This window comes from Triplophysa dalaica, chromosome 21, assembly GCF_015846415.1.
Source record: "Triplophysa dalaica isolate WHDGS20190420 chromosome 21, ASM1584641v1, whole genome shotgun sequence".
Lineage (NCBI taxonomy): Eukaryota > Metazoa > Chordata > Actinopteri > Cypriniformes > Nemacheilidae > Triplophysa > Triplophysa dalaica.
In genome coordinates, this window is record NC_079562.1 from 18,037,696 (window position 1) to 18,063,179 (window position 25,484).

The following is a 25,484-nucleotide window of genomic DNA, read 5'->3' on the forward strand; positions in this document are numbered from 1 at the left end:
CCGGTAGCCAGTGAAGAGAGATGAAAAGGGGAGTCACGTGAGCCCTTTTGGGCTGTTGGAAGACGAGGCGTGCTGCAGCGTTCTGAACCAGCTGAAGTGGTTTGATAGCCTTTGCAGGAAGACCAGCAAGGAGAGCATTGCAGTAGTCCAACCTTGAGATTACCAGGTCCTGGACAAGGAGTTGTGCCGCATGCTCCGTGAGATATGGTCTGATCTTTCTAATGTTGAATAAGGCATATCGGCATGACCGTGATGTCTTTGCAATGTGATCATTGAAGGACAGCTGTTCATCAAATATGACTCCAAAGTTCCTGGCTGTTTTGGAATGGGTGATTGTGGTATTGCCAAGATGGATGTTGAAATCGTGTTGGAGCGTAGGGTGTGCCGGAAACACGAGTAGTTCGGTCTTGGCAGGGTTCAGCTGGAGGTGATGGTCTTTCATCCAAGCTGAGATGTCCTCAAGGCAGGCTGTAATGCGAGCTGCTACAGTGGTATCGTCTGGGTGAAACGAGATGTAGATCTGGGTGTCGTCGGCATAACAGTGATATGAGAAGCCATGTGCCTGTATGATGGGTCCCAGTGATGTCGTGTAGATGGAAAAAAGCAGCGGTCCAAGCACCAACCCCTGAGGGACCCCAGTGATCATGTGGTGAGCCGTGGACAGCGAGCCCCTCCATGACACCCTGAAGGATCTGTCGGAGAGGTAGGATTTGAACCAGCGGAGGGTAGAGCCTGTGATTCCTAGTGATGACAGGGTTGCTAGCAGTATCTGGTGATTTAGAGTGTCAAACGCTGCAGATAGGTCTAGCAGAATCAGGAACGGATACGGTACGGATAAAGCACTTTTGCCGAGTACGACTATTATACGAGTAATACGAGTCAATATCTGTGCTCGGATTGAATAAAAATCCTCATTGGGTAGCTGACTGTGTCTGCGTTCTGTGATAGGCTAGTCACGGCACCCCTCCCCTACACACATACAGATGTATTGTGTTGCTGACTGTGTCCGCAGCTCTCTCTCTCTCTCTCTCTCTCTCTCTCTCTCTCTCTCTCTCTCTGTCTCTCCCTCAGTCACACAGGTTCGCGCGTATTTTCCGTTAACGTTTAGTGTTTCTTCAGCTTCAGGTTTGTTTTTTATTTCGGTTTGTAGTACTTACTTATTAACCAGTAGAGTTTGGTAAACGTGGGGTTTGTTCAGACGTGGTGCTTGGTAGAATGCGACTCGCATTGCGTCTCTGCCTGTCTTTTTTAAACCGTCAGCTGGCTCTAACCAGTTTTTAATTAAAAGTTAAAAAAATAAAGTTATGTTGAGATGAAAACTCTTGTTCATTACATTTTACTTCATAATTGCAACCGCATTTGTTGTATTCATTGTTGCAAAACTTATTCTGTATATAGTTCGTTTGTTATCGTGATCAAAACCATTGATCTGAAGCTCAATGCTGATGTTGTCATGTAAATATTTTTCTAATCAGCATTAAATATATCAATTTCTGATCAACCCACATCAATTGCATGCTTAAAAAGCTTTCCTGTAGCTCAGTGGTAAGAGCATTGCGTTAACAACGCAAGGTTGTGGGTTCGATCCCAGGGATTGCAAATACCTATGTAAAATGTATAGGATAATGCAATGTAAGTCGCTTTGGATAAAAGCGTCTGCCAAATGCCTAAAAATGTAAATGTAAATAACATACCGGTTAAAGCCCCGCCCATCTCAAGACTACCCGACCCAATTTCCGGGTTAAATCCCGCCCACTTCCTGGTTAGGCTCCGCCCAGTCCGAGTACAGATAAGGATACAGATAATTCATATGGTTAACAGATACAGATAATGCTGTACTCGCTCATCCCTAGTTCTTAGTTAAGTTCACCTTTTGTAAGTCACACGTTTGGATGGTTGGTCTGGAGCGCTCTTAGCTATTTCTCATCACTGTTGACAGTTCACTCCGCTAGTGGCCACTGTGAAAAAAAGTCTTATTTACATCGAAGTCTATAGAAATAAAATTATAATGTTAAATACAGCAGTATTTTGATGCGTCTTCATGCGAGAATATATTTGTCACACTGATGTTTGTTAGCATGTTCATTAATATAACCTAAAGGTGCATCAGCTGGCAATCCAAAGAATTTTGAGAATATTTAAAAAGATTGTGGTAATATTTCTGCTAAATGAAATATGGCGCCATCCGCGGATTAATTTAGTGTATGTGATTTTAATTAGTGAAAACCAGGCTAAAATTTATGCTGCTGTTATAACTATAGAAAGTAAAAGATATCCTATTTTCACCAGCTATTTTCAAATTCACCAGCTTTTAGATCCTGTTGGTCTTAGGCTACTCGGGACAATCTCAACGGAGCCCATAAATTCAGGTGTCTTTCCCATAATAGCTGTTGATTATACGTTCCGCATTCTGCGCTTTTATTGAGTAAATAAAGACTATAGCAACATTGTAACGGGTAGAGGAACAACACGTACAACAATTCCTTAGTTCTTAAATCGATTATTAAATGTATTAATGTGCGGCATGTGGGGAAACAAAAGGGATGTCGGGTTCCTCGTGTCAGTGAAATCCCTCGTATCCCACGTGCAAATGCGCTTGCTAGGTGCGCGGGTCCGTTGCCATTGTCGATCGTCAATATTCCGAACCTTGGTCAAAAAAAATAGGAGAGACAATCATTACAGACCTTTTTGCATTGAGTCGTAGGTCTCCGTGCTTCCTGTGAAGCCGGCTTTTACCCGGAGGAAACCCCCGAGTCACAGGGAGAACATGCAAACTCCACACACACAAGTTGCCACAAACATATATTATGATAATATAAACCGGTGGATGCCAATAATGAAAGTAATCTCATGGCACACTATTCAATGAGAAAAAAGGGGGAAAAAACAATTATAACTTTAAGTTTTTTCTTGTCATGAATGAATAAATTCAATTGCAATATGAACATACCTCATTTTAGGGCTGCACAATTATGGCATTTTATTGTTCCTCTTGATATTGTAAATGGGCCATATCAAGTGTGCAATCACAATAAACATGTGAAGTACAAGTTTACTTGTTAGTTGCACGAATAAACTTGTTTAACGCACGCAACAGCAAACAGCTTTGCGTGATCCTCCTTATGACCCAAAGTTTGAGAACCTTTGATATAAATGACCATACTACCAGTTAGTGTAGTGTCTTGAGACATTAGGGCATGAGATAGCAGGTTCGCACGCACATTTCACGATAACATTTAATTTAAAAATGGTTTGTAGTTTGGTTTTTATCCTATGAGTCCTCATAAATGCAACCTCAACTATTTCTAAAGTGCTTTTTTATGAATCTATGTTATGCTATCTCACATAAAGCGGTCCCTGTATAGGGTGAATAAATGATTGTGGAGCGATGAATATCCATTAATTCAGCACCTTCCAGCGGGAGATTGCAGACAGGTCAGGGACATCTCAGTCATCCATGAGTCAAATTATCCCAGATGCTCTTGATGGCATAATATAGCTAATGCCCCAATAAATAAAAATCCCCTATAACCTGGATGATCAGTTGGAGGTGAAGCAAAGATTATTTGCTATTGCAAACCTGCCAAACGTAATAGGGGCAAATTGATTCCACGCATATTTGCATCGTGGCGCCATCACATGATGCATTTCTATTTCTGAAAAGGAAAAACTATCATTCCATCAATGCGCAGCTAATTTGTGACGCTCAATGTATACTACTTAATGGCCCCCTGGCTGGGTGGAACTCACTATAGTTTCATCCTTCAAAGCAGCTCAGTTGGCAGACGTTGGACAATGGTCCAGTTACAAATGAATGGCTGATTGTTTTTTTTCTAATATACAAAACTGACCTATCTGACACTTTCCTTTCCCTCCCCTACCTTAGGTGACAATGGTAATCCCCTGACACTATGGCTTATGACCCTATTGATAAATCCACAAAGCCGGTGGGAGCTGTCATACAATGAAGCCCACGCAAAATCTCAGGTCAGTTATTGAACGCACAAACAGTATCTCAAAGGGGTGCTGGTGGTGTTTTGACACATCAGGTGGTACACTGTTATACAAACCAGAAATAATACTGGCCTGCTGAGTTCTACACAACATTGCCATGGAACATGGTCTGCCTGACCCAGAGGATGTAATTAGACCTGATCGTGGTATGGTGCCTAAGGGGGCCTTATCCCGAGACATCGACATACCTCTTGCTACAATTGCAAAGCGACAGGAACTAATTCTACGTTTCTAAGAGTGTAGGCATGCATTGAAAAGCAAGCGCACAAAATGGTTTCTGTAAACTTCTGTAAAAAATGATGTTTAATTGCATCACACATTTTTATTGTAGGCATATATTTATTTATTTTAATGCAATATTAATTGCCAGCACAGGTTCACAAATTTTGTATATACTGGTCCAGGGGCTGTAAAATGAACGGATCTGTTTGTCGCTTCAGTGGTCTCCTCGGCAGACACAGTTCGCATTTGACTGTCTTTACAAAAACATCTGCTCAAATGTAAATTACTTTGTACAATTTTTTTTACAGGAAATACACAATGTCCTAACGGCCCCTTCCAAAAAATAAAGGTTGCCTGTTCTGAAGTGCTTTCATGCAAAGGGGTTTCATCACTTTCACCATCAGGAATTTTACCCGACAGAGAGATATTGCCAATTATGTTTATGCACATATGGATATGCTCAATGATGATGATGATGGTAGTGGTCCTCCTCCACTTTGAATACGATTTTTTCGAAGTGAACTTATTTGCAGTCAAACTTCATGTAAAACCATTTTCTTTTCACTTCTGGGACTTTTCGATTAACCGATGAAACTTCAACAGCTTCGGTAATGTGTTGCCAAGCAAACTTTTCTTAGGACCTGATACGCTACAATGTATATAAAATGTTGCTTTTTTTTAATTCTTTTAGATTTGCTTTTGAGAGGACATGTTGTAATGCTTATTTTGGTTTCATAATATGATGCCCTTTTACATTTATATTTACATTTTAACATTTACATTTATGCATTTGGCTGACGCTTTTATCCGAAGCGACTTACATTGCATTATCCTATACATTTATACTTAGGTATATGCAATCCCCTTTGATCGAACCAGCAACCTTGCATTGTTAACGCAATGCTCTTACCACTACAGGAAAGCTTTTTTAATGGGCGGCCGCTGGGATAACGGTAATTGTGAATGAGTATGCACGCGCATTCCATTTACGAATGATTGTAATTCATTATCAAACACACATTTCACTATCAAATCTCACGTTTACGAAGTATTTGCGCAAATTACGAATGTTTCAATGTGCAAGTAAAACCTGCTTATGGCAACTTTATCAGTCACAAATATGTCAGGGTGCAGCCAAAGTGGTACAGTAAAACACCTGCCGGGATTTGGCATCCCACCGCAACTTATACATTTCCACATCTAAGGCCAAGAATAGCAATAGAAGCCCCAGGTGTGCAGTCCAAAGCATTGTAGTTCATCTTCACTTCCTCTTTTTCCTACTGTTTATACCTGAGAGCTTAAACTGCAGTTATGGTATAGAGGTGGGGCATTTCCAGAACAGATACCTGATCACAACACACTCGGTCAATTTCACCAGTCAGAGTGTTTCAGGCAGAGGGGCTTTACAGAGACAGGAACTATGACAGTGTGTTTGAAACAGTGAGGAGAGATGCAGCACTATAACATAAAAATCTTTAAGTGCATTTTCTACTTTAAAGAATGCATTCTAAACTTATAAATCACTTATTTAGGATTTATTACTTTGGAGATAATTAGAGTGTTTCAGGTTCCGAAATGAAAGCAAATCATGACATCCAGGGCATTCAAACAGGGCAACCGGGCCACATTTCACTGCGAATGTGAGTATTTAGATAGGAGAGAAAGTCAGTTTCAAGAACAAGAAAAGTTGACTGGAAAGAGAAGTATGCATTCCTCTTGCCCAAATCCAGGTCAAAACCATTCTGTTTGAATGGTTCTGTTTAAAAAACAAAAAAAAGTACAAAAAAAATATTTTGCCACTTTTGCACTTTATTTTAGGGTGACCATACAGTTATACATTTAGAGACTGAGTAATGATTATTATACATGTAGGCCTACCTCCTGTAGGGTTAAGGTTATGGTTTAGGGTGGTTTAGGGTTAGTTACATGAAATTATGCATAATTTTAGTAAAAAGTAAATTCTATAGTAAACACATGTGTAACAAGGGCCCCTCAAAATAAAGTGTTACCGTTTTGGTTAATTTGCATTTTTGCTGTAGATTGGAATGGAATAAATATTAACGATAACAATGTGCTAAGTAAAGGATCATGCAGTCTGTTCAGGTATTGCAAGTCTATGGTTTATCACTCATATTACACGGCTACTTGCAACATAAGTACATTTTTGGACACAAAATAATAATTTGAAATATTTGATTAGCTTATTTGAAACAAATACAAACATGAGATTTATTTTCAGAAAGCTATAAACAAAAAATATATTGTCATGGTCCTGTCTGTTTCCCTTGCCTGTTTCTCCTGTGTGTTCCCCATGGACTACATTTCCCAACAACCTCCATGCTCCCTTATCTGTCTCCTGTCCCCCACCTGCCAGCAATCTCCCTCGTCAACTCTACTCTATATATACTCTCTCTGTTATCCCTAATGTTTTCTGGTCTTGCTGTTTTTGCATTTATGTAAGAAATAATTAACAATTATGCGCACACTTTATTGAGGCAAATTTAAAAAAAAAATAAGTTGTTGTTTTTGTCATTGTTGTATTTCTGTGTTTTTTTTCTTTAGACCGCTGATTGTGTCATATCGTTTGCAGTTACCGTTTCGTTTTTCATCTGGACAGTCCAACACAGCGCTGATGTCAGGTTGTTGTTGAAATGTCCATGCTGTCAAAAAATATTAACAGTTAATTCAATTCAACTTATTTTGATGTGTATTCACAACTTTTTCTGGCAGTTTGGTTTGTTGCTGTTCTCTGCTCGATATAATGTCAGAGATAAGACCAGAGCCAATAGCTGTTGATGTGAGTAACAATGTAAAACTTGGTTTTTAATTATGAATCATATATATAGGACAGTGTCTAAAAATGCACATGCATGTATCACCGTAGAAGTTTGTATTTTTTCTATATCATATGTGATTACTTTTCATTATGTGGTAAACACTTTTTAAGTCAATGTAAATAGATAAATGGTAGAAATGTAATGTTAATTCAAGATTCAAAGTGTTTGTCATAAGCCCAGTGAGGAAACAAGTTTCCCTGAGTAATGAAATTCTTACTTTGCTGTCCACAATGAATGTGAAGACCGTGCAAAGCTTTGCACACACGTACACAAACTATACACACACACATTTCATACAATGTAAGAAACATAATAAAAACTATGCTGAAGCATAATAATAAAAACCAAACATAGACTATGTATATGATATGTATGTATGCAAATGAAAAGTATTAACTTATGTGCAAAAAAACATGTTGCAATAATATGTGCTTGAGTGCAACGTCCATGATAACAATAACCTTTTACGCTTGTTTAGACAAGGTCGGGCCGAGTAGCAAACACTAACCAAAACAACCTTGTAGGCCTAAGGTGCACAGTGCACATGATGGACATTAGTCGAGCCGAGCGCTAATGATTGACGAAAGCGAAAGATGAGTAGGGGTGTGTCTGTTTTGGCTATGAGAAATCGGACATACCGCCTTTAATCCGGAAGTCCTGCATTTTACACTCCTGTACCTCCGTCCTGAGGGAATGAGTGTGAACAGTCTTGGAGGTGGGCAAGCTATATATGATAACTATTCCCAAGGAGATATTATTTCAGAAACAATTTATTAAAGTATTGTTTATATGTTCTCTTATTTCTCCCCACCGCTTTCAAAACAAAGTGACGCCACTGCATCAACAACAGTGGTAAGATGTCATCGCGTTCGCGTTTTTTCTGTAGGAAGATAAGGAGCAGAGAATACTGACAGCGATGTGTTGACTGTAAAACTTCAGACTGTCCTGTCAAGCAATAATTTGCGCTTAATAGAAGCACATGCGCATCTTGGAGCAGCATTAATGCGATTTTATGTGAGAAATGCTTTCTTATTGTGTAACATATTTGAACACATCTTTTGTCGCAATATTGGCAAAATCTTAGTATAATCGCATTATGAGTGTGCATGCAAACGTAGCCATTGTTGATAGGCTACAGGACGTTTGTCTTTCAACAATTTTCGGTTTCGTTATCCAAAGCCAGATGTAAAGGTCGAATGGCATTCAGTTCAGAGGTTGACCGCTCGTGACCACGTTACACAGCTTACGATCTTCAGTAAGTAGCTATACAATTAAATCCATGATAACTGTTAATTGTGAGTATTTCCTATTGTTTTATATAAGCCTACCGTTGTAATCGTGGCGGTTTACAGTGACAAATACTCAAACTGCGATGTGAAGCGAAAGTAACCGGAGTCATCGACAACAATCCAGCTACATTTAAAGCTTAATGAATAAAATGTGTATATATATCATTAGTTACGGAAGCCTACAAACAAGTATGACTGAAGGGCTTATAGCTTTTCTTAGGCTACACCAAAGTTAAATCCATCTGTGACTGAAACGAAAACGAAAGTTACATTTCGCTGAAAACTTGCGCCGTATGCCTTCCGTGAAGAAATGTAAGCAAAACAGCAGATAACACCTAAACCTATTCCTTATTTAAAACCTTGAATAGTATTTAATTAGACTCAGTCTTGCAAAATTTCAAACTGAACTACATTTTACTAAACAAATTGTCATCAACTAAACTGTTCAAGTTGTTCTTATTGAATTTTTATCACTTTTTTCTGTCAGTTTTGTTTCAGTTGCTGTTGCTGAAGACTCATAATGGCGGAGAAAGTGTCAGAGCCAATGGAGGTTGATGTGAGTAACAAAGCAGACATAGTAATCGCATATAAATTCAGTATTTAAAATAAAAAAGCTTTTACATGATAACTCCACAACCATAACATGCTGGAAAGTGGATTATATATTGAGGGTTTCATACACATACGTGGCAACAGGTTGATGCATGGAATTTATTAAAGCTGTTAAGGGTAAAATAGTCTCAAAAAATAAATGGCCTATAATTGATTTAAACTTCATTAATTGCTTGTTTTCATTTTATTTAAAGACCCATTCCACCCAGCTCTGTTCAAGAAACATTTTAAAATGTAGGGTATACAATAGGGCTAAAGTCACACCTTAAAAGGGTCATGTGACACGGCTAAAACAAATATTACCATTTGTTTTAGATGTAATGTAATGTGTATACATGATTTAAGGTAGAAAACGCTGTATTTTCCACATACTGTGCATGTTTGTATCTCCTCTATGCTCCGCCTCTCTGAAAAGTGCAGATTTTTTACAAAGCTCATATCTCTGAAAAGCCAGGTGTGCAATGATCGACCAGTTAACCAGTGCATAGTGATTGGTCGAATACTGCAATGGTGTGACGGAAATGTAACACCTCTTATCATATTTGAAACATGAGGTTCCTGAATAAATTGTACTGACAGATACGCCCACCAAACTAACTTATACATTTGGGAGGTCTTAGTCAAATCATACCCCCACAATTTTTGGCTTTTCACTACACCCATAATGTACTTGGCAGAAAAATATAAGTTTGCATTAGACATTTATGGAGCAACAGATTTTGTGAAAACAAATCATATGTGGTTAATTTTGATTAAAATTTTTATAAATCTATGAGTTGGCGAGGGGTGCCTTTGTTGTTCAAAACAATCACTTTAGCAATTTTTGTGCTTTTTTATTTCAATTAATAAAACAAGTTATTTTTGTTAAATAAATATACTGTCAATAAAACATGTTAATATCACAATATATAAAGAACAAACCAAATTATAAAAAATAAGATTTTGAAAGCATTGGAGATCTCATCATAATTGAATATAGATTTACATTATTAACAATAAATACTATTTTATGATATGATTAATGTAACAATTTAAATATAATGGTTTCATCATAAATATGGTGATTATCTCTGAGGTGGACACCCAACTTTATATATGATATTTACCATCTGAATCTAACCATGGCATGTCAACAACTGGAAACGTCAGACAGCTGTTTACTATTATGTTAATGTAGTGTGCCTTTAGCTCCAACAACATGGGTGCTTTTACCCCAAATACCATGCTTTTACACATTCTTCTGTTATTTAATTTTTTTTGCTTTATTTAACTTGAACAAAAAATCATAAACGAGACCTTTTTCTCAAAATATGGAGTAATTCTAGCGATTCTCATGTAGTGCTTGAATGTACAACATTTTGAAAAATAATAAATATTAGATCAAATAAGTACAGAATCAATTTTGAATGGCTGTCCACAATTGTGTCAAAGATCATCTGAGTGTCTACGTGCGAAGGGAAAAGTGCATGTTTTGGAAAGTGCCACAGCATTTTTTGCCATGTAGTGTTTAAATAAATTAAAAGATGCCTTTTATCCCATGGTGCATTTATCCCTTGTACCCTACATAAATATCAATGTTTCTTTCTGTAGTAACACACACGTGACAGGGTTGGTCGCACCAACTTACAATTAGGTCACACCCTATTTTATAGTAATCAGAAAGACCTTGCATTATGACCTCAGTTGATGAACCATTCTGTTAATTTAAAACTCTTTCTTAGTCAGCTATAGACAGTGGCGATCGGTGCCTCCTCTTCAGGGCCAGCGTTAATGCGAAGCTTGGAAAAACATGTATGGAGCCCATCATTTGTGTGCCGCGTCCTGTCAAAATACGTTTTATGTTGGCTATGAAATGATCTGACACAAATATAACCTGTCACTCTTTATTCCCCTAGCAAAAAGCTGTGATTATCAGACTGGCCTTCTTTATTTTTACCACATAAAATAAAATTAGCTAGCTCAAAACTCCTATAGTAATTTAGTTCCGAATTACTTTTATGTACTTTACTACACATTGTCATAAATAAACTTTAAACACTTAATCTAACTAACCACTCATAATGTTAAATGGTCTAAGCACGCTTGTTTTGAGTGACAGAGTTTAGCGAGTTCAGACATTGAGTTCAGTGTTTAATATAGGAGTTGTTTCAACGAAATGAATTGATTCAAATTAGTCATTACGTCGCAAATCGGACATTAGCGGACATTGACACGCTGTTTCTTTTTCACAGCTGTTAGGACATAGCAAAAGATGGAAGTTAACAAGGAAAAAAACTTCACTGGATAGGATTTTTCCTTGTCAGATTCATATGCGAAACCCTTGTCAGGGAAGAAAAGGGAACGTGTTTTTGAGCACATTCACACCCGCTGCAATTTTCAAAAAACGGTCGCATTTGCAAGCATCTTGGTCGCGTCTAGAGCCCTGCATGATATTTTCACGTTAGAAGTTCTCTCTATACTTACACTATTTGTAATACATATATTCTGAAGTCTCTTAAAGAAATACATTTAAACAATTGTAGATAAAGGAATTCCATGTTGCCTACACTGAGCGATAGTCATGGTGCTAATGTTCAGTAGTTAGCCTCTCACAATTAATTTTCTCTCATGTCATCCCAGATGTATATGACTACACCGTTATCTGAGCACAAACTAAGATTTAAATAAAAATATGCCATTTCTCTTGGTACAGGAAGAGAACGGGATCCAAAATAATGACAATTCTGAAAACATGGTGAGTTTTATACATTTTGAAACATTGCACTTAGATAAGATAATCATTTTTATTGGAAGGGTGACGATTAACACATTCGATGAATGTTCTTTTCAACATGCAGTATCCAAGCAAGTTTTTAAGTGTAAAGAATCTTTCAACATCAACATCTTTCTGTCAAGTAGGTCAAATAATTAAAGTAAAGTAAATAGCAGCGACAATTCCGTCTGTGGGGCCCCAAACTGTGTGGCATTTTACTTATACAACCCTTATGTTTCTTCCTTCTCAGAGCACACAAGTTGTTTAAAACTAAGCTTAACTATTTTATTGTAATTTTCTGGGTTTTATGAGAAAACACTTCTCTGCCAAATACGGAATTTTCCAGGTATCTGTGTTTTCATTGTTGTACAGCAGGTGGGGCTGTTACACATTTTCTGAAAGACCACAGTATCTCTGAGTCTAGAATGGTAAATATTTGATCTGTTTTTATTCAACGCTCTGAACCTGATATGGGCAAAGTCCATGATAAGAATTCTAATCATCCCAGCTGTTTAATCAAAATGTTGCATTTTTAAAGAAACCTACCCAAGAGGTGATAACAAAAGCCAATAAACATACAAGATACATTTTTTTTTTTTTGAAAAGCAGAGAATCTGTTCTTTCATTTGGTATATTGTTTGTCCATAGTCATTAAAGAAAATGTACTGGAAGCCATCAAATTTGTGTGAAAATTATAAAAAAATTACAAAGTTACCCAAATACATGGGACAGCTGCAGACTTGGCAAAACAGATCGGATCGCACCATTCCAATATGATGGAACAGATAAGGATCTAGTTATTTGTATCTATGATTCTTACTTTTTATTGCTAAGAGCTAAAGGTATCAAAAAAGACTGTGAAGTCAAAACTCACGGGTGACCAATCATAATATATTGGGTCAGCTTGACTAATCAGGGCGTGTTGGAGGGATGGATTTTATAGAAACCGGAAAAAATCATGTCCTTTTGTGAGAAGACAGTGGTGAAGAATAAGTGTAAAATATGTTGGGGAAAAAAGTGTTTTTTTCCTGTTTAAGTGCACCTCAAAAACACAATCAAGATCTTGAAATACTATAAAATATGACACCTTTAATGAAGTAAGAACAGGATGTGAGGCATGGAGAATTTTTTTAACTCCGGCTATAGCTCCCTCTGCTGGGTGGAGAAATGGCTGGCGGTAACAGATGTTACACATACATGTTTTCTCTTCAACAGGACATATACACATCAGGTGATGAAAGACCACAACCATCTGCTCCTCCACTAAAAATTGCAAAAGTTAAAGTCAGAGTGGACTGGACCGGACCGCTTCCAGAAAAATGGTGTACATCATTACAAAAAGCCCTCCAGACCTGGTGTAACACTGATTTGTCCAAAGGCACTGGAAAATATAACATCAACAGTGTCACTGTCATGGAAGATCCCCGCTGTGCAGAAGTGCAGATAACGCCATCAGAAGGTGAAACATGTAACTTATTAATGCTGGCACATAATTTTGTTTAGTTTTTTTCCACATGTTAAAATGATTTACAATAAAAAATAACTGGGGTGCACAAAATAATGTGAACACCAGGGAAAATGGCTTTTAAAGGGAAAAATCACCCAAAAATGAACGTTCTCTTCAATAAAGCTTCAAAATGTCTGCAATGGATTCATACATCTCCAGTGAAAAGTCTTCAGTGTATCATTAGTCTATCAGAACAAATTTTGTTGCTTTAGGGAGTTTGGAGAAGGTAATCTGCTGCTTACCCTTCTCAAAACTGTTGCTTTGAAAACACACCAGGATACAGATTCTCATAATAGGTCACTTTCACTTCACTGTAGAAACGAAGGATAGCCAACAAGAGCCCAAACAAGTCCTGGAACAGTAGATGTTCACATTATTTTGTCCATGCTTTGTATACTTTCATATACAGTACACTGTAAAACTTTCAGTAGCTTTTTTAGCGAGTTTGCCACTAACTTACTTTTGATTTAATTTACAAATATTTTTTTCATTAATTTGACTAAAAATCTAAAGTTACTTTTCTTGTTATATAAATGTATCATAATTTAAGAAGTTAAATATTTTTACTAGAAAACAAGACTTAAATGCTTTGGAAGAATGTCATTTTTTGCAGTTCTGCTGGGCTGATTCCAGTTTCAGATTGAATCTCAAAAGTCAAAGTGTTTTAATTTTGATTAAAGTAAAGTTTAATCACGCTAAAAACAGAACTAATAGGAAAGTAGTTTTACGTAGTAATTCAATCTACAGTAAGTTACTGGCAAACTTAGTGCAAAACTACAACAAAGTTTACAGTGTATAACTGAACTAAAATATATATATGTATACATTTTTAAAGTCCCAGTGAAATATAAAAAATCACAATTTCCATTTTTTCATGAAATATTGCAGTGGCTATTATAAATAGCTTATCAGTGTGGGTCATTCTCTTTTACCAAGTGCCCTAAAAAAATCTGAAAATGCACTTCTGCCCTCTAGTGACTATTCAATTTCAAATGGCATAAATTAGACGGCTTGGGCAGAACATCCTTTAAAGTGGCCATAACATCTTATGCTTCTCTTGACTAGTTACATAAAAATAGTGCACCCTTCAAATATCCGTAGAGTCTATAGTTTGATCACATTTATAAAAGACAGATGCAGCTGTATGATGGAACTAAAGCATGTTCGGACACATTGCCAACAAAACACAGACATATGAATCCGTTTCACTTACCGCATGTGGTTCATGTCCAGAACCTTTTAGCGCTGGGACGGTGCCATCTGTCAGTTTCAAACGATCTCCAAATCTAGCGTTATATCTACCGAAATGCAATGAACAAACAAACACAGCTGAACTTAGCGACTGCAGTGCTCTCTCTCTCTTGCTCCAGCTGGTTGACGTGTGCGCATGCTCCTGCTCCCGCTCTCCCTGGTTAACGCGCGGTTGTGCTCTTTCTTCTGGCACTGGCGGGTTAACTCAGGGGTGTGCTTTTCAGGAAGAATGTCCAATAATGGACTACGAAAAGTTATCAAACGGATTTTCATGTTCGAAAAAAAACTTTTCCGAAACCTATACGAACGCTAGGGGAGTGTATCGAGCACAGAAATACTGCATCATACGTCCAACTCGCTGTTGTAACAAGTTGACCAAATCAGGCATGAGAAGCCAGCACATTTAACATTGTAAAATGTCAGAAAGCATGAAACACGTTTGCACATTCCCTTTTACTCCTCCCCTACAACTGTCAGTCTGCTACCAGTTACATTTTAAAATGCATCCGCTGTTTTTTTATCAATTCAAAGTGAAAAACGAAAGCCACTCCCACAATGCGTCAGATTAGGAAAATAAAAACCTTTCGGTTAACGGAGACTTTAAGGATAAATGTGTCCTTTTGTATTTCTTTGCAGCTATTGAAGATTTAAAAAATTACACAACTGCAACATTAAAGTTCAAGGATCTAAATAATACAGGAAGAACTGTGACTGCAAGGATTTCAATTTATGATGCTGAAGCTATAAAAGACTCATCACTGAAGGTATCATATTTAGTCTCTTTGGTATACAGAAAATAACATAATAATATAATATTGAATACTGTAAATAAGCGTTATAAAATGTTATTTCTCTTCTGCATCCTAATGTGTTAAGGTGGACAGCAATGTGACTTCTGCAATAGAACAAAATGGTGTGGACGTTTTTGCAGTGAATAGTGCTTCAAATGGCACTGACACCATGAAAGCTGCTGAAATGACCACAGAGACAAACTCAGCTGCATGTACTGTCCCCCTCTATCTGTACTGGTACATACATCATGCTTACAAAAATGAGTTGGAGCAAATTAATAAACGGCATGGAGTCAACATTTCTCCAAATGTGTTAGTCTCATTTGAAACTACCCCAAGCACAAACCCTGGTTCGGTGTCCAAAGCCTCAGAAGAGCTTCAGAAGCTTGTTCAGAAATGTGGGGCTAGTTTTAGTGATGTCACTATTCCCTTTACTCAAATAGACTCAGACATTGTCAAGGAAACCATGCATAGCAGCCAATCAGAACAGACAAAGGTGATGATGAGCTTTTCTGCCAGTAATGTCCAGGTCTTCGGACAAAAAAATATTACAGACATGATAAACAGAAAGGTAAATGGAACAAGACCGGAAGGCCAATCAATAGGCAATGAAAATAAAATGGGTGTAGTTACGAATGTTAACCAACAAATGATGTCTTCCTTGGACATGGACATGAAGGATCTTCAAAATCAAATTGAGATGGATAAGATTCATTGGGATCTGATGAATCTTTCTCACAAAGAACATTTATGTAACCTTCAAAGTAAGTTTGGAGTGTCATTTCACGTAGAAGAACTGAAGGACAACTTAACTGTTAAGGTGAGAGCTCATTCCAAAGAAGGTCAACATACTGATCTTGAAACTCATGCCATGAGAGCTTTAATACAACTCTATCAGAAACTTGCCTTGGCTACTGTGGGCTGTGAACTTAAAGATCCAAAAGATACGGATATTGTGGCCAAAATTAAAAAGATTCTTGGAAAACGGCAATATCGTGTTGCTGCAGTGGATGTTTATGGTCCCTGGAGGCTTGTTGGACTGCCAGAGCACCTTGGCCCATCAATGAAAGATATTGAGAAGGAAATTGGGAAGATTGTGTTTGATAAAAAAACAAAGGAATTGATTGGTTACTCAGAGGACATCTCTCAAGGGATAGGGATCACACGGGAAGACACGTCAGTCTACGGACGAGGAGCAGCGGGTGGCTTGATACAAGATAAGACAGATCCTGGTTTAAGTGGAGAGACACAAGAAAAAGGAAACAAAAAGTCTAGACATGACCATAAAGGTGCACAGGATGAAGAGGACCATTGTGTTATTTGCATGGACAACATCAAAAACAAGAAGAAACTGAAATGTGGGCATGAATTCTGTAAGGACTGTATAGAGCAAGCAGTGAAACACCGTGGAGAAATCTGTCCTGTGTGTCAGAAGATTTTTGGGAAAATAGAGGGGAACCAGCCTTATGGAACAATGGATTTTACAAAAAACAAATCAAGACTTCCAGGTTATCCAGACGTTGGAACAATTCAAATCTCTTACACTATATCAAGTGGTACTCAAACGGTAAGAATGTACATAATGATTAATGAAAAGATAAAAATTCACTTGTCACATTTTGATTTTGGGAGGAGGTGGTGCAATGTGGTTGTGGAAGTATTTTAAGGAACTACTATTGATATTATTACTGAAAGCCATTTCGGCCGGATCTCACAGGAATTTGTATAAATGTTTTACTACGTGGCTAATTATAATGAATTCATACGATGTGAACTGTACAAAAACATGATTTGTAGATATGGTCAAAAATGTAAGCCCCAACCATACTAAAATATTGATATATTGAATTTGTGAGATGTATTGTGAGATGATATGGTTATTTTGATGGACACAACATTCACATGACCAGGTGGCTAAGCTTCAAAGTTGAAAAACATTTTATCAAATATTTCCTATAAGATCATGTTCTGTTTCATCAGGAATTATTTGTTGCATTTTAAGTAACATCATTATTTTGTTGAGGATTGGTATGATGCCTCACTAAGGTCATTTGTTTTTTTAAGATTAAGCATCCAAATCCTGGACAATATCATTATGGGACACAACGCACTGCTTATCTGCCAGATAATAAAGAAGGAAATCATGTACTCAAACTCTTGCGGAAGGCTTTTGATCAGAGACTGATTTTCACCGTTGGAACATCTACAACCTCTGGTGCAAAAAATGCTGTCACATGGAATGATATTCATCATAAGACCAATACACATGGTGGACCTGAAGGGTAAGATATTATTAAGTGTACTCTGAGCAAATATTCAGTGATTCTTTAGTTTCTAATATAGTAGTTGTTGTAGATAACCCTTACGGTTGGTGGCATTAAGGTGATCGAGGCAAGCAGGAATCCAAGGCTAGGGCAAAAATGTATTGCGTTCAAGTGATGAGGAAAAACAAATTCCACAATTTTGGCAAAACCAGAATACGCTTACTAACAAACAAAAATATATTAAAGTATCCCATGACGGTAGTGATAATATCCTTGAATGTGGATCTGTACAGTACCTTTGGATAAACACTATACCTGTCATATTTGTTGCAACTTGAAATCTTTTGAGTCCTTCATAATTTTTGTAACAAATTTCAAACATTTTTGACAATTTACTTATCACTTTAATGCACTTTTTTATGATTTGAACTCAATAAGGAAGAAAAAGCAGCCAATAAAATCATGGAATAGACATATATTTCTTCAAAGCATCTTATGGTGACTGTGAAACCTTAAGAAGCCCAAGTACATTTCTTTAAATAATAAGCTTAGTGACTATGTTGAACACTTTAATTTTAGATTGGAAATTTGTGTTTTCTTCTAACATTTGGATAACAAAATTAATGAAGAAAGAGTAAACATTTGACTGGTAGTTTATCTGATAGATTTGATTTAAGTTCATTATTTTACATCCACAGATATGGTTACCCAGATCCCGGCTACCTGAAGAGAGTAAAAGATGAATTAAAAGCCAAAGGCATTGAATGAGTCATGACACATGCTGCATTTGTGTTTGTTAATGAACAAGGCATATACACAATGTATAGTCAATTGGTCATTATTAATAAATAAACATCATCAATATGCTCAAGATCATACATTATCTCTAATCACATGATCAACAGTTTAGTATTCATTACAGGAAAAAAACAGAATGATTTGATTTACCGATTGGATTTACCAATCAACAATCAATAAAGAATGTCACTAATATAATTATTTTGGGTTTTCAGATCTATTCATGTTTGACATGCATTTAAAAGTCTTTCGTTATTTTTTTCTGTCGTATTTTTTTCTTTGTCGTTTTTTTTTCTTGAAATTAGCATTTTGTGATGTTGAAAATATGAATATAAATATAACAAGTAGCTACTAGAAGAAAATAAAAAAAGAAATGTATGACATGCTTTACTACGAGACATGATAGGAGTCATGGACATGGACATCTGCTACTTTCATGCTATCCTTAAAATAAAAATGAGAAAAAGTGTGTGATTTTTTTTTTCTCCCTAATTTGTACATAATGAGTGTGGGATAAGCAATGTGATGATTAATAAAACTCATTATATAGTAAGTAAACATTGTTTTAATTTTAAAGCCCAACATTCAGCATTATTTGATGTGTTGACACTTCAGGCAGACACACTCTGTCAGTTTAAAACTAGACTGAAGACGCATCTTTTACTTTTGCATACACTGCACTTCCATAATATAAATCCTCTGAGGGTTTAGGCTGCATTATTTAGATCAACCGGAAGCAGGAACACTTCCAGCAACAACTGAAACGAGGAGATGTTGGTCTAGTGGGTTAAACCACTGAACTGGTAAATCAAAGGTTGCTGGTTCGATCCCAGCAGCCACCACCAGTGTGTCCTTGAGCAAGACACTTTACTCCATGTTGCTCCAGGGGGATTGTCCCTGGGTCCTACTCATTTCTTATTTGTGCGTCCTCGTTTCCTTTCCTCGCTTCCTTTCCTCGTGTCTTAGCTCCACCTCCTCAGGATACGAGAGATGGAAGCAAGGAAAAGACGCAAGGACGGAGGAATCGAAGCAATTGAAATGATATATCCTCGCTCTTTAGCATCACTTCAAAGCGACGTCAACTAATGATGACTCTACACCGATGGATTTAACTTGAACATCGGGATTCTTGACATAAGATATAATTATTTATATTGTAACCGTTTCAACCTCCACAAAATACCACATTTGTTCTTATTTTTTTTACCAGTTATTATTTATGAATTTTTGTTGTTGTGATTTCACATGCATAGTGTTTTGTACATGTTAACAATAATGATAATGTTTATAGTAAAAATAATTAAAACTGTGCTGAAAAGTACACTTTTTAAATCGAAATTAAAGGCACTGTCAAAAAAAGAACACACAGTTACAATAACTTTATGCTGACATTTATGTGTGTTTTAATGTTCTGCCATGGTTAGCACTTGGAGCAGATGTGATGGGAGGAGAATTTATACGTTCGTCACGTTAAGGCAATAAAAAACTTCCGCATAGGATACACCTGTGTATCCTCGCTCATGACTCCTCGGGAACCCTCCTCCCTCCTAGATCCTCGACTCCTCCCGGTGCAATTAGAGAATTGAGATGTCCTTCAATATGGCCGAGCTCGATCGGTTTTGTTTATAGGATGGAGGAGCGAGGAGACGAAGAGGGATGGTCCGTGTACGTTTTATTCATTCGATATCCTATATTAAATAAATTAATGGAAACTGAAAGATGACTCGTTTTTTCATTTTTCGTTTAGTTCAACAAACGAAAAATTAGATTTCGCCCCGATTTTTCATTTTTCGTTTGTCGTTTAAAAAACGGATTTCGGACTCAATATGGGATTCGTACATGTGGGCGGTGCTGTAACGCCCCTTTCACCCAATTGGTCAAATCGCTCACCATCCTGTACGGCCTTAATTCTGCCAGGCAGAATAAGAGTCACCTCTAGTCCTTCATTTTTAAGTTATTGCAAGTATGTCGGCGCGAACCACTGCTTATTGTTAACAGTGCGTGATATTTAAGCAGACATATCTGTTGCAATGTACGACATTTAAGAGATGCAGTATGCTGAATACCAGGGGTCTCCAACCCTGCTCCTGGTGAGCTACTCTCCTTAAGATTTCAGCTCTAACCCCAATCAAACACACCTGGGTTGCTTGATAATTACAGAAAGGTGTGCTGAAGCAGGGTTGGAGCTGCAATTTGCAGGACGGTAGTTCACCAGGTCCAGGGTTGAAGATCCCTCTGTATACAGTAATTTATGATGATTTATGATGATATAGTATCTTTCCAACAAAAGTCACCCATTACAATAAACACTTAAAAGACACAGACAGTCAAGAATAAGAAATGTGACCTCTTCGAAGTACTACAGAAGGTCTCTGCTGACACACAGACATAGAAAACATACATGTGTAATAGCATAAGTAAAAACGTTAACAAAGATCCTTTTTCACGGGGCATTGCGGGTGTTTGACAGAGTTGCATCAGTCCAGCTACTCACTGCCTGCTGCATGCATTTCGTCAATTCAGCAATTTATGTTCCTCAATTATAAAAAAAAATAGCAGAATAACTCTGATCCCCATCATCTGGACACTATTCCCATCACTTGTCTACCCCTTGTTTACTGTCTTATTCCTTTGGTCTTGTTATTTGTCCGCTGTTGAATGTGTTTATGGTGTTGTGCTTTTTCCTGTGTCTCTGTGGATTAAATTATACCAGTTTGGAGTATCTGCTTGTCTTGAGTGTTTGCTTCACAAACCGTGACATCTGTATGTAAGTGTCTCTGTCGACACCTAGGGTACTTTACAGACTCGACTTTCACCTGAAAATTTAGATGTGCTGGTTTTTCTCAACAAAAACTAATCTGCTTTATAAATGGGTTTTTCATTCGGTCTGCATGAGTTTATTCAGAAATTGTTACAAAATCTAAACGATAAAACTAATATTGTATTGATGGGAGAGTCTACCCGCTATGCAAAGTCTTTTTCAGCACATCCCAAAGATTCTCAATAGGGTCAAGGTGTGGGCTCTGTGGTGGCCAATGAGTGAAAATGATGTATATGTTTCCTTAACCACTCTTTCACAATTTGAGCCCGATGAATCCTGCCATTGTCATGTTGAAATCTGCCCGTGCCCTCAGGAAGGAAAGAACCCATTGATGGCATAACTTGATCATTCAGTCAACTGACCTCATTCTCTGGGCACATAACGTTGTTGAACCTAGACCTCAAATCCAATGGGAGGCTCTTACCTATTTGCTTAGTTGAATTCATGCTGTTGTTGACTGTTTTTGAACGGGCAGTGTATATAACTCTGCTTTATAATTGGGTTTCTCATTCGGTCTGCATGAGCTGGTTCAGAAATTGTTACAAAACCAAAATGATAGAACTATATATTTACATTAACATTTAGTCATTTAGTAGACGCTTTTATCCAAAGAGTATTACAGAGAGGTCAGGGAGCAATAAGCGACATGTCAAACAGGAGCAATCACACAATAGGTACTGATACAAATAAGCCAAAGATAATTTAGATAATATCTACAGTAAACATGGATGTCCAGTTCACAGCATATCTTCAATACTGTAAGACAACAGATGCCCTAGTTTAGGCACAACACGGTTAGCATATCTATAAATCTGGTCACCTACAGATAGTCATTCCACCACCAAACACACACACACACACAAACACACACACACACACACACACACACACACACACAGACACACACACACACACACTTCTCCCTCAAACATTTGCAAAACATAGTGATATGTAGATTCTCACAATTAGATAAAGCTGTTATTTTAAACTGGAAACGAAGAGTCAATGCCTAAACTAAAAACTAAAACAAAAGACAAATGCTAAAACTATTGTTAATCATACATACAGTGAGGGAAATAATTATTTGATCCCCTGCTGATTTAAGTTTGCCTGCTTACAAAGAAATGAAGGGTCCATCATTTTCATGGTAGGTTTATTTAAACTGATAGATACAGAATATCAACAACAAAAAATCAGGGGGAAATATTATATAAAGGTTATAAATTAATTTTCATTTCAGTCAGTGAAATAAGAATTTGATCCCCAAGCAAAACATAACTTTGTTCTTTGTTGAGAAACCCTTGTTGGCCAGCACAGAGGTCAGACATTTCTGATAGTTGGTCACCAGGTTTGGACATGTGTCAGGATATATTTGAGTCCACTCCTCTGTCAATCTAGATAAGATAAGATTCAACCGATTCGTCAGGTATGGTGACCCATACCCGAAATGTGACCTGTGCTTTTAACCCATCCAGTGATTAGTGAGCACACACACAGCAAGTGATGAACACACGTACACCCGAAGCAGTGGGCAGCTATAACTGCAGCGCCCGGGGAGCATGTAGGGTTAGGTGCCTTGTTCAAGGGCACCACAATCGTTACCCGCCGGCCGTGAGGATCGAACCGGCAACCTTCTGGTAACGAGTCCGACTCTCTAACCATTAGGCCACGATTTATATCTTTAAGGTTTCTTGGCTGTCGCTCAGTAAATTGTAGTTTTAACCTCCTTCACAGATTTTCTATAGGACTAGGGTCTAGAGACTGGCTAGGACATTTAATGTGCGTCTCCTTAAGCCACTCTTTGGTTGACCATAGTGGTGGAGAGGTTGAAATGGGAGATACAGATTCTGTTGAAAGGCCTCTCTTATATACATAAGATGATTTAGGAGTACTGTCTTAAAGTGACAGGACTAATCTGTGGGCCATGTAGGCACATAACCAATCTTTGGGGCCAGAATTCTTGCTTGTTGGTAGGGGATCAAATATTTATTTCACTGACTGAAATGCAAATCAATTTATAACCTTTATTTCCACTGATTTTTTGGTTGATTTTCAGGTTCTATCAGTTAAAATAAACCTAAACATTATAGGTCCTGCATTTATTTGTAAGCAGGCAAACTTACAAAATCAGTGTTGGGATCAAATAATTATTTCCCTCACTGTACATACATACATGCATACTGTACATATAATTTACTCGGATCACAATAATTATTGGGGAGAAGAATATTGATTGAATTTTTTATTTTTGGAATATAACTGATGGGGCAATTACGGTTAGTAGTAGTCATAATGGCCTAATGGTTAGAGAGTTGGACTTACATTCAGTCATTTGGCAGACGCTTTTATCCAAAGCGACTTACAGTGCACTTATTATAGGGACAATCCCCCTGGAGCAACATGGAGTAAAGTGTCTTGTTCAAGGACACACTGGTGGTGGATGCTGGGATCGAACCAGCAACCTTTTGATTACCAGTTCAGTGGTTTAACCCACTAGACCACCATCTCCTTGTGACTTGTGACCAGAAGGTTGCCGGTTCGATCCTCAGGCCCGGCGGGTAAAGATTGCGGTGCCCTTGAACAAGGCACCTAACCCTACATGCTCCCCGGGCGCTGCAGTGATGTCTGCCCACTGCTCCGGGTGTACGTGTGTTCATCACTTGCTGTGTGTGTGCTCACTAATCACTGGATGGGTAAAAAGCAGAGGTCACATTTCGGGTATGGGTCACCATACCTGACGAATCGGTCACTTTCACTTTCATGGCGTGAACTATTTCTCCTTAAACATTAATCGATGAATGTTCCCAATCATCATTACAGAATGCTGTTTTAAGTTCAGCAATGTTCATAAACTTGTACTATTAAATTGTCGCTGTTGAAAGAAAATTATTTGTGATAAATTGACTTAAATTTCTAAAACATTTCAGGTCACATTTAGTTTGGTTACATGTGATGTTGTGAGAATAAAATAATTTTTTGCAGAATTAAATTTTGTGTTTTACAAACTAACATACACATCTGCATGCAGGCTCCCAACTGTGCAGATTCATGATGTTCCTTATGTGTGATGTTTGTTCTCAGAAATACAGCTACAACATATTCATACTTTATCTGTATGGAGAGTGGATAAATTAGATTAAAAGAGGCTGACACCCCCTCTTGTGGACAGCATTAAGAATTATGGTCATCATGGAATTTTTGGAGTTTGATCTAAATGATCTGTATCAAAGTTCGTGATATAGAGCCTATTCATCCACTTTTTTATAACAATAAACATTAAAATAAGTGAAAATTGGCCCAACTTGCATCAGGAGTAGACTTTGAACTTGAGCTAGCGCATTAAGAGAGAGCGCATTTAGGCCACGCCCACACCGGGGAAACAATCCAACCGCCTTTCTATTGCGGGAAAATGCATCCTTGTCATTTCTGATTTATAACAAAAAACATAACAATGCCTAAACTGCTGTGAGACAAGGTGCACAGAAAACAAGAGAAAGTCCAGTGAGCACGTCCCTCTTAACCTATAGCGGGTCTAAGATATGCGAGGCTGTCTGGTGGTTCAAGTGAACATATTTTAAAGTGCAAACACTTGTCAGTATCGCACTCGTACAGACTCTTAATCTGATGGGTAGAATTAAGTCCGTACAGAATGGTGAACGATTTGACCAATCGGGTGAAAGGGGCGTGACAGCACCGCCCACATGTACGAATCCCATATTGAGTCCGAAATCCGTTTTTTAAACGACAAACGAAAAATGAAAAATCGGGGCGAAATCTAATTTTTCGTTTGTTGAACTAAACGAAAAATGAAAAAACGAGTCATCTTTCAGTTTCCATTAATTTATTTAATATAGGATATCAAATGAATAAAACGTACACGGACCAGGGATATTGAGAAGCATCCCATGTAATAAGTGCACTGTAAGTCGCTTTGGATAAAAGCGTCTGCCAAATGTCTAAATGTAAATGTTATGTTCTTCAGGCATCAACTGATGCATCAGAGTGCAGAACGGTACTCTTCTCTGCCAGTCTTGTCTATTTGTTCCAAGTTTACCACATCGAGCAGCATGAAATTCATGCCCAGACGTGATGGTAGAGCGGAGAGCACATGACTGTCAGTTTTGAACACTTACTGTATATCTTCTATATCAACTTGTAGTATCAGTTTATTGAGGTCCATAAGGCTATAACTTATTTTCAATGAAAGGAAATAAACTTTCATTTTGATTTCACTGGGGCTTTTAGATTTAATAGCTGTTTATTGATATGACATTGTCTTGTTCCTTGACACACCAATGCTGCTTTGCTAATAGAGACAAACTCACA

General features: G+C 37.6%; 1 protein-coding gene across 12 annotated transcripts; it reads left to right on the forward strand.

Annotated features, from left to right (window-relative positions):
- Positions 1–7,709: 7,709 nt before the first annotated feature.
- Positions 7,710–18,806, forward strand: dtx3lb.2 (deltex E3 ubiquitin ligase 3L b, tandem duplicate 2). Of its 12 annotated transcripts, none has more exons than XM_056735442.1 (9): positions 7,737–7,788; positions 7,901–7,925; positions 8,850–8,918; positions 11,667–11,708; positions 12,942–13,185; positions 15,121–15,248; positions 15,361–16,842; positions 17,340–17,557; positions 18,238–18,806. In XM_056735442.1, the coding sequence occupies exons 3-9, from the start codon at positions 8,883–8,885 to the stop codon at positions 18,305–18,307; spliced, it is 2,220 nt and encodes a 739-aa protein (XP_056591420.1). In that variant the 5' UTR covers positions 7,737–7,788; positions 7,901–7,925; positions 8,850–8,882; the 3' UTR covers positions 18,308–18,806. The 12 variants fall into 12 exon arrangements, with proteins under 12 accessions (XP_056591421.1, XP_056591429.1, XP_056591420.1 ...); XM_056735440.1 differs by lacking the exon at positions 7,737–7,788 and adding an exon at positions 8,257–8,328 and having other exon boundaries at positions 7,908–7,925; XM_056735443.1 differs by lacking the exon at positions 7,901–7,925 and having other exon boundaries at positions 7,710–7,788.
- Positions 18,807–25,484: the final 6,678 nt, after the last annotated feature.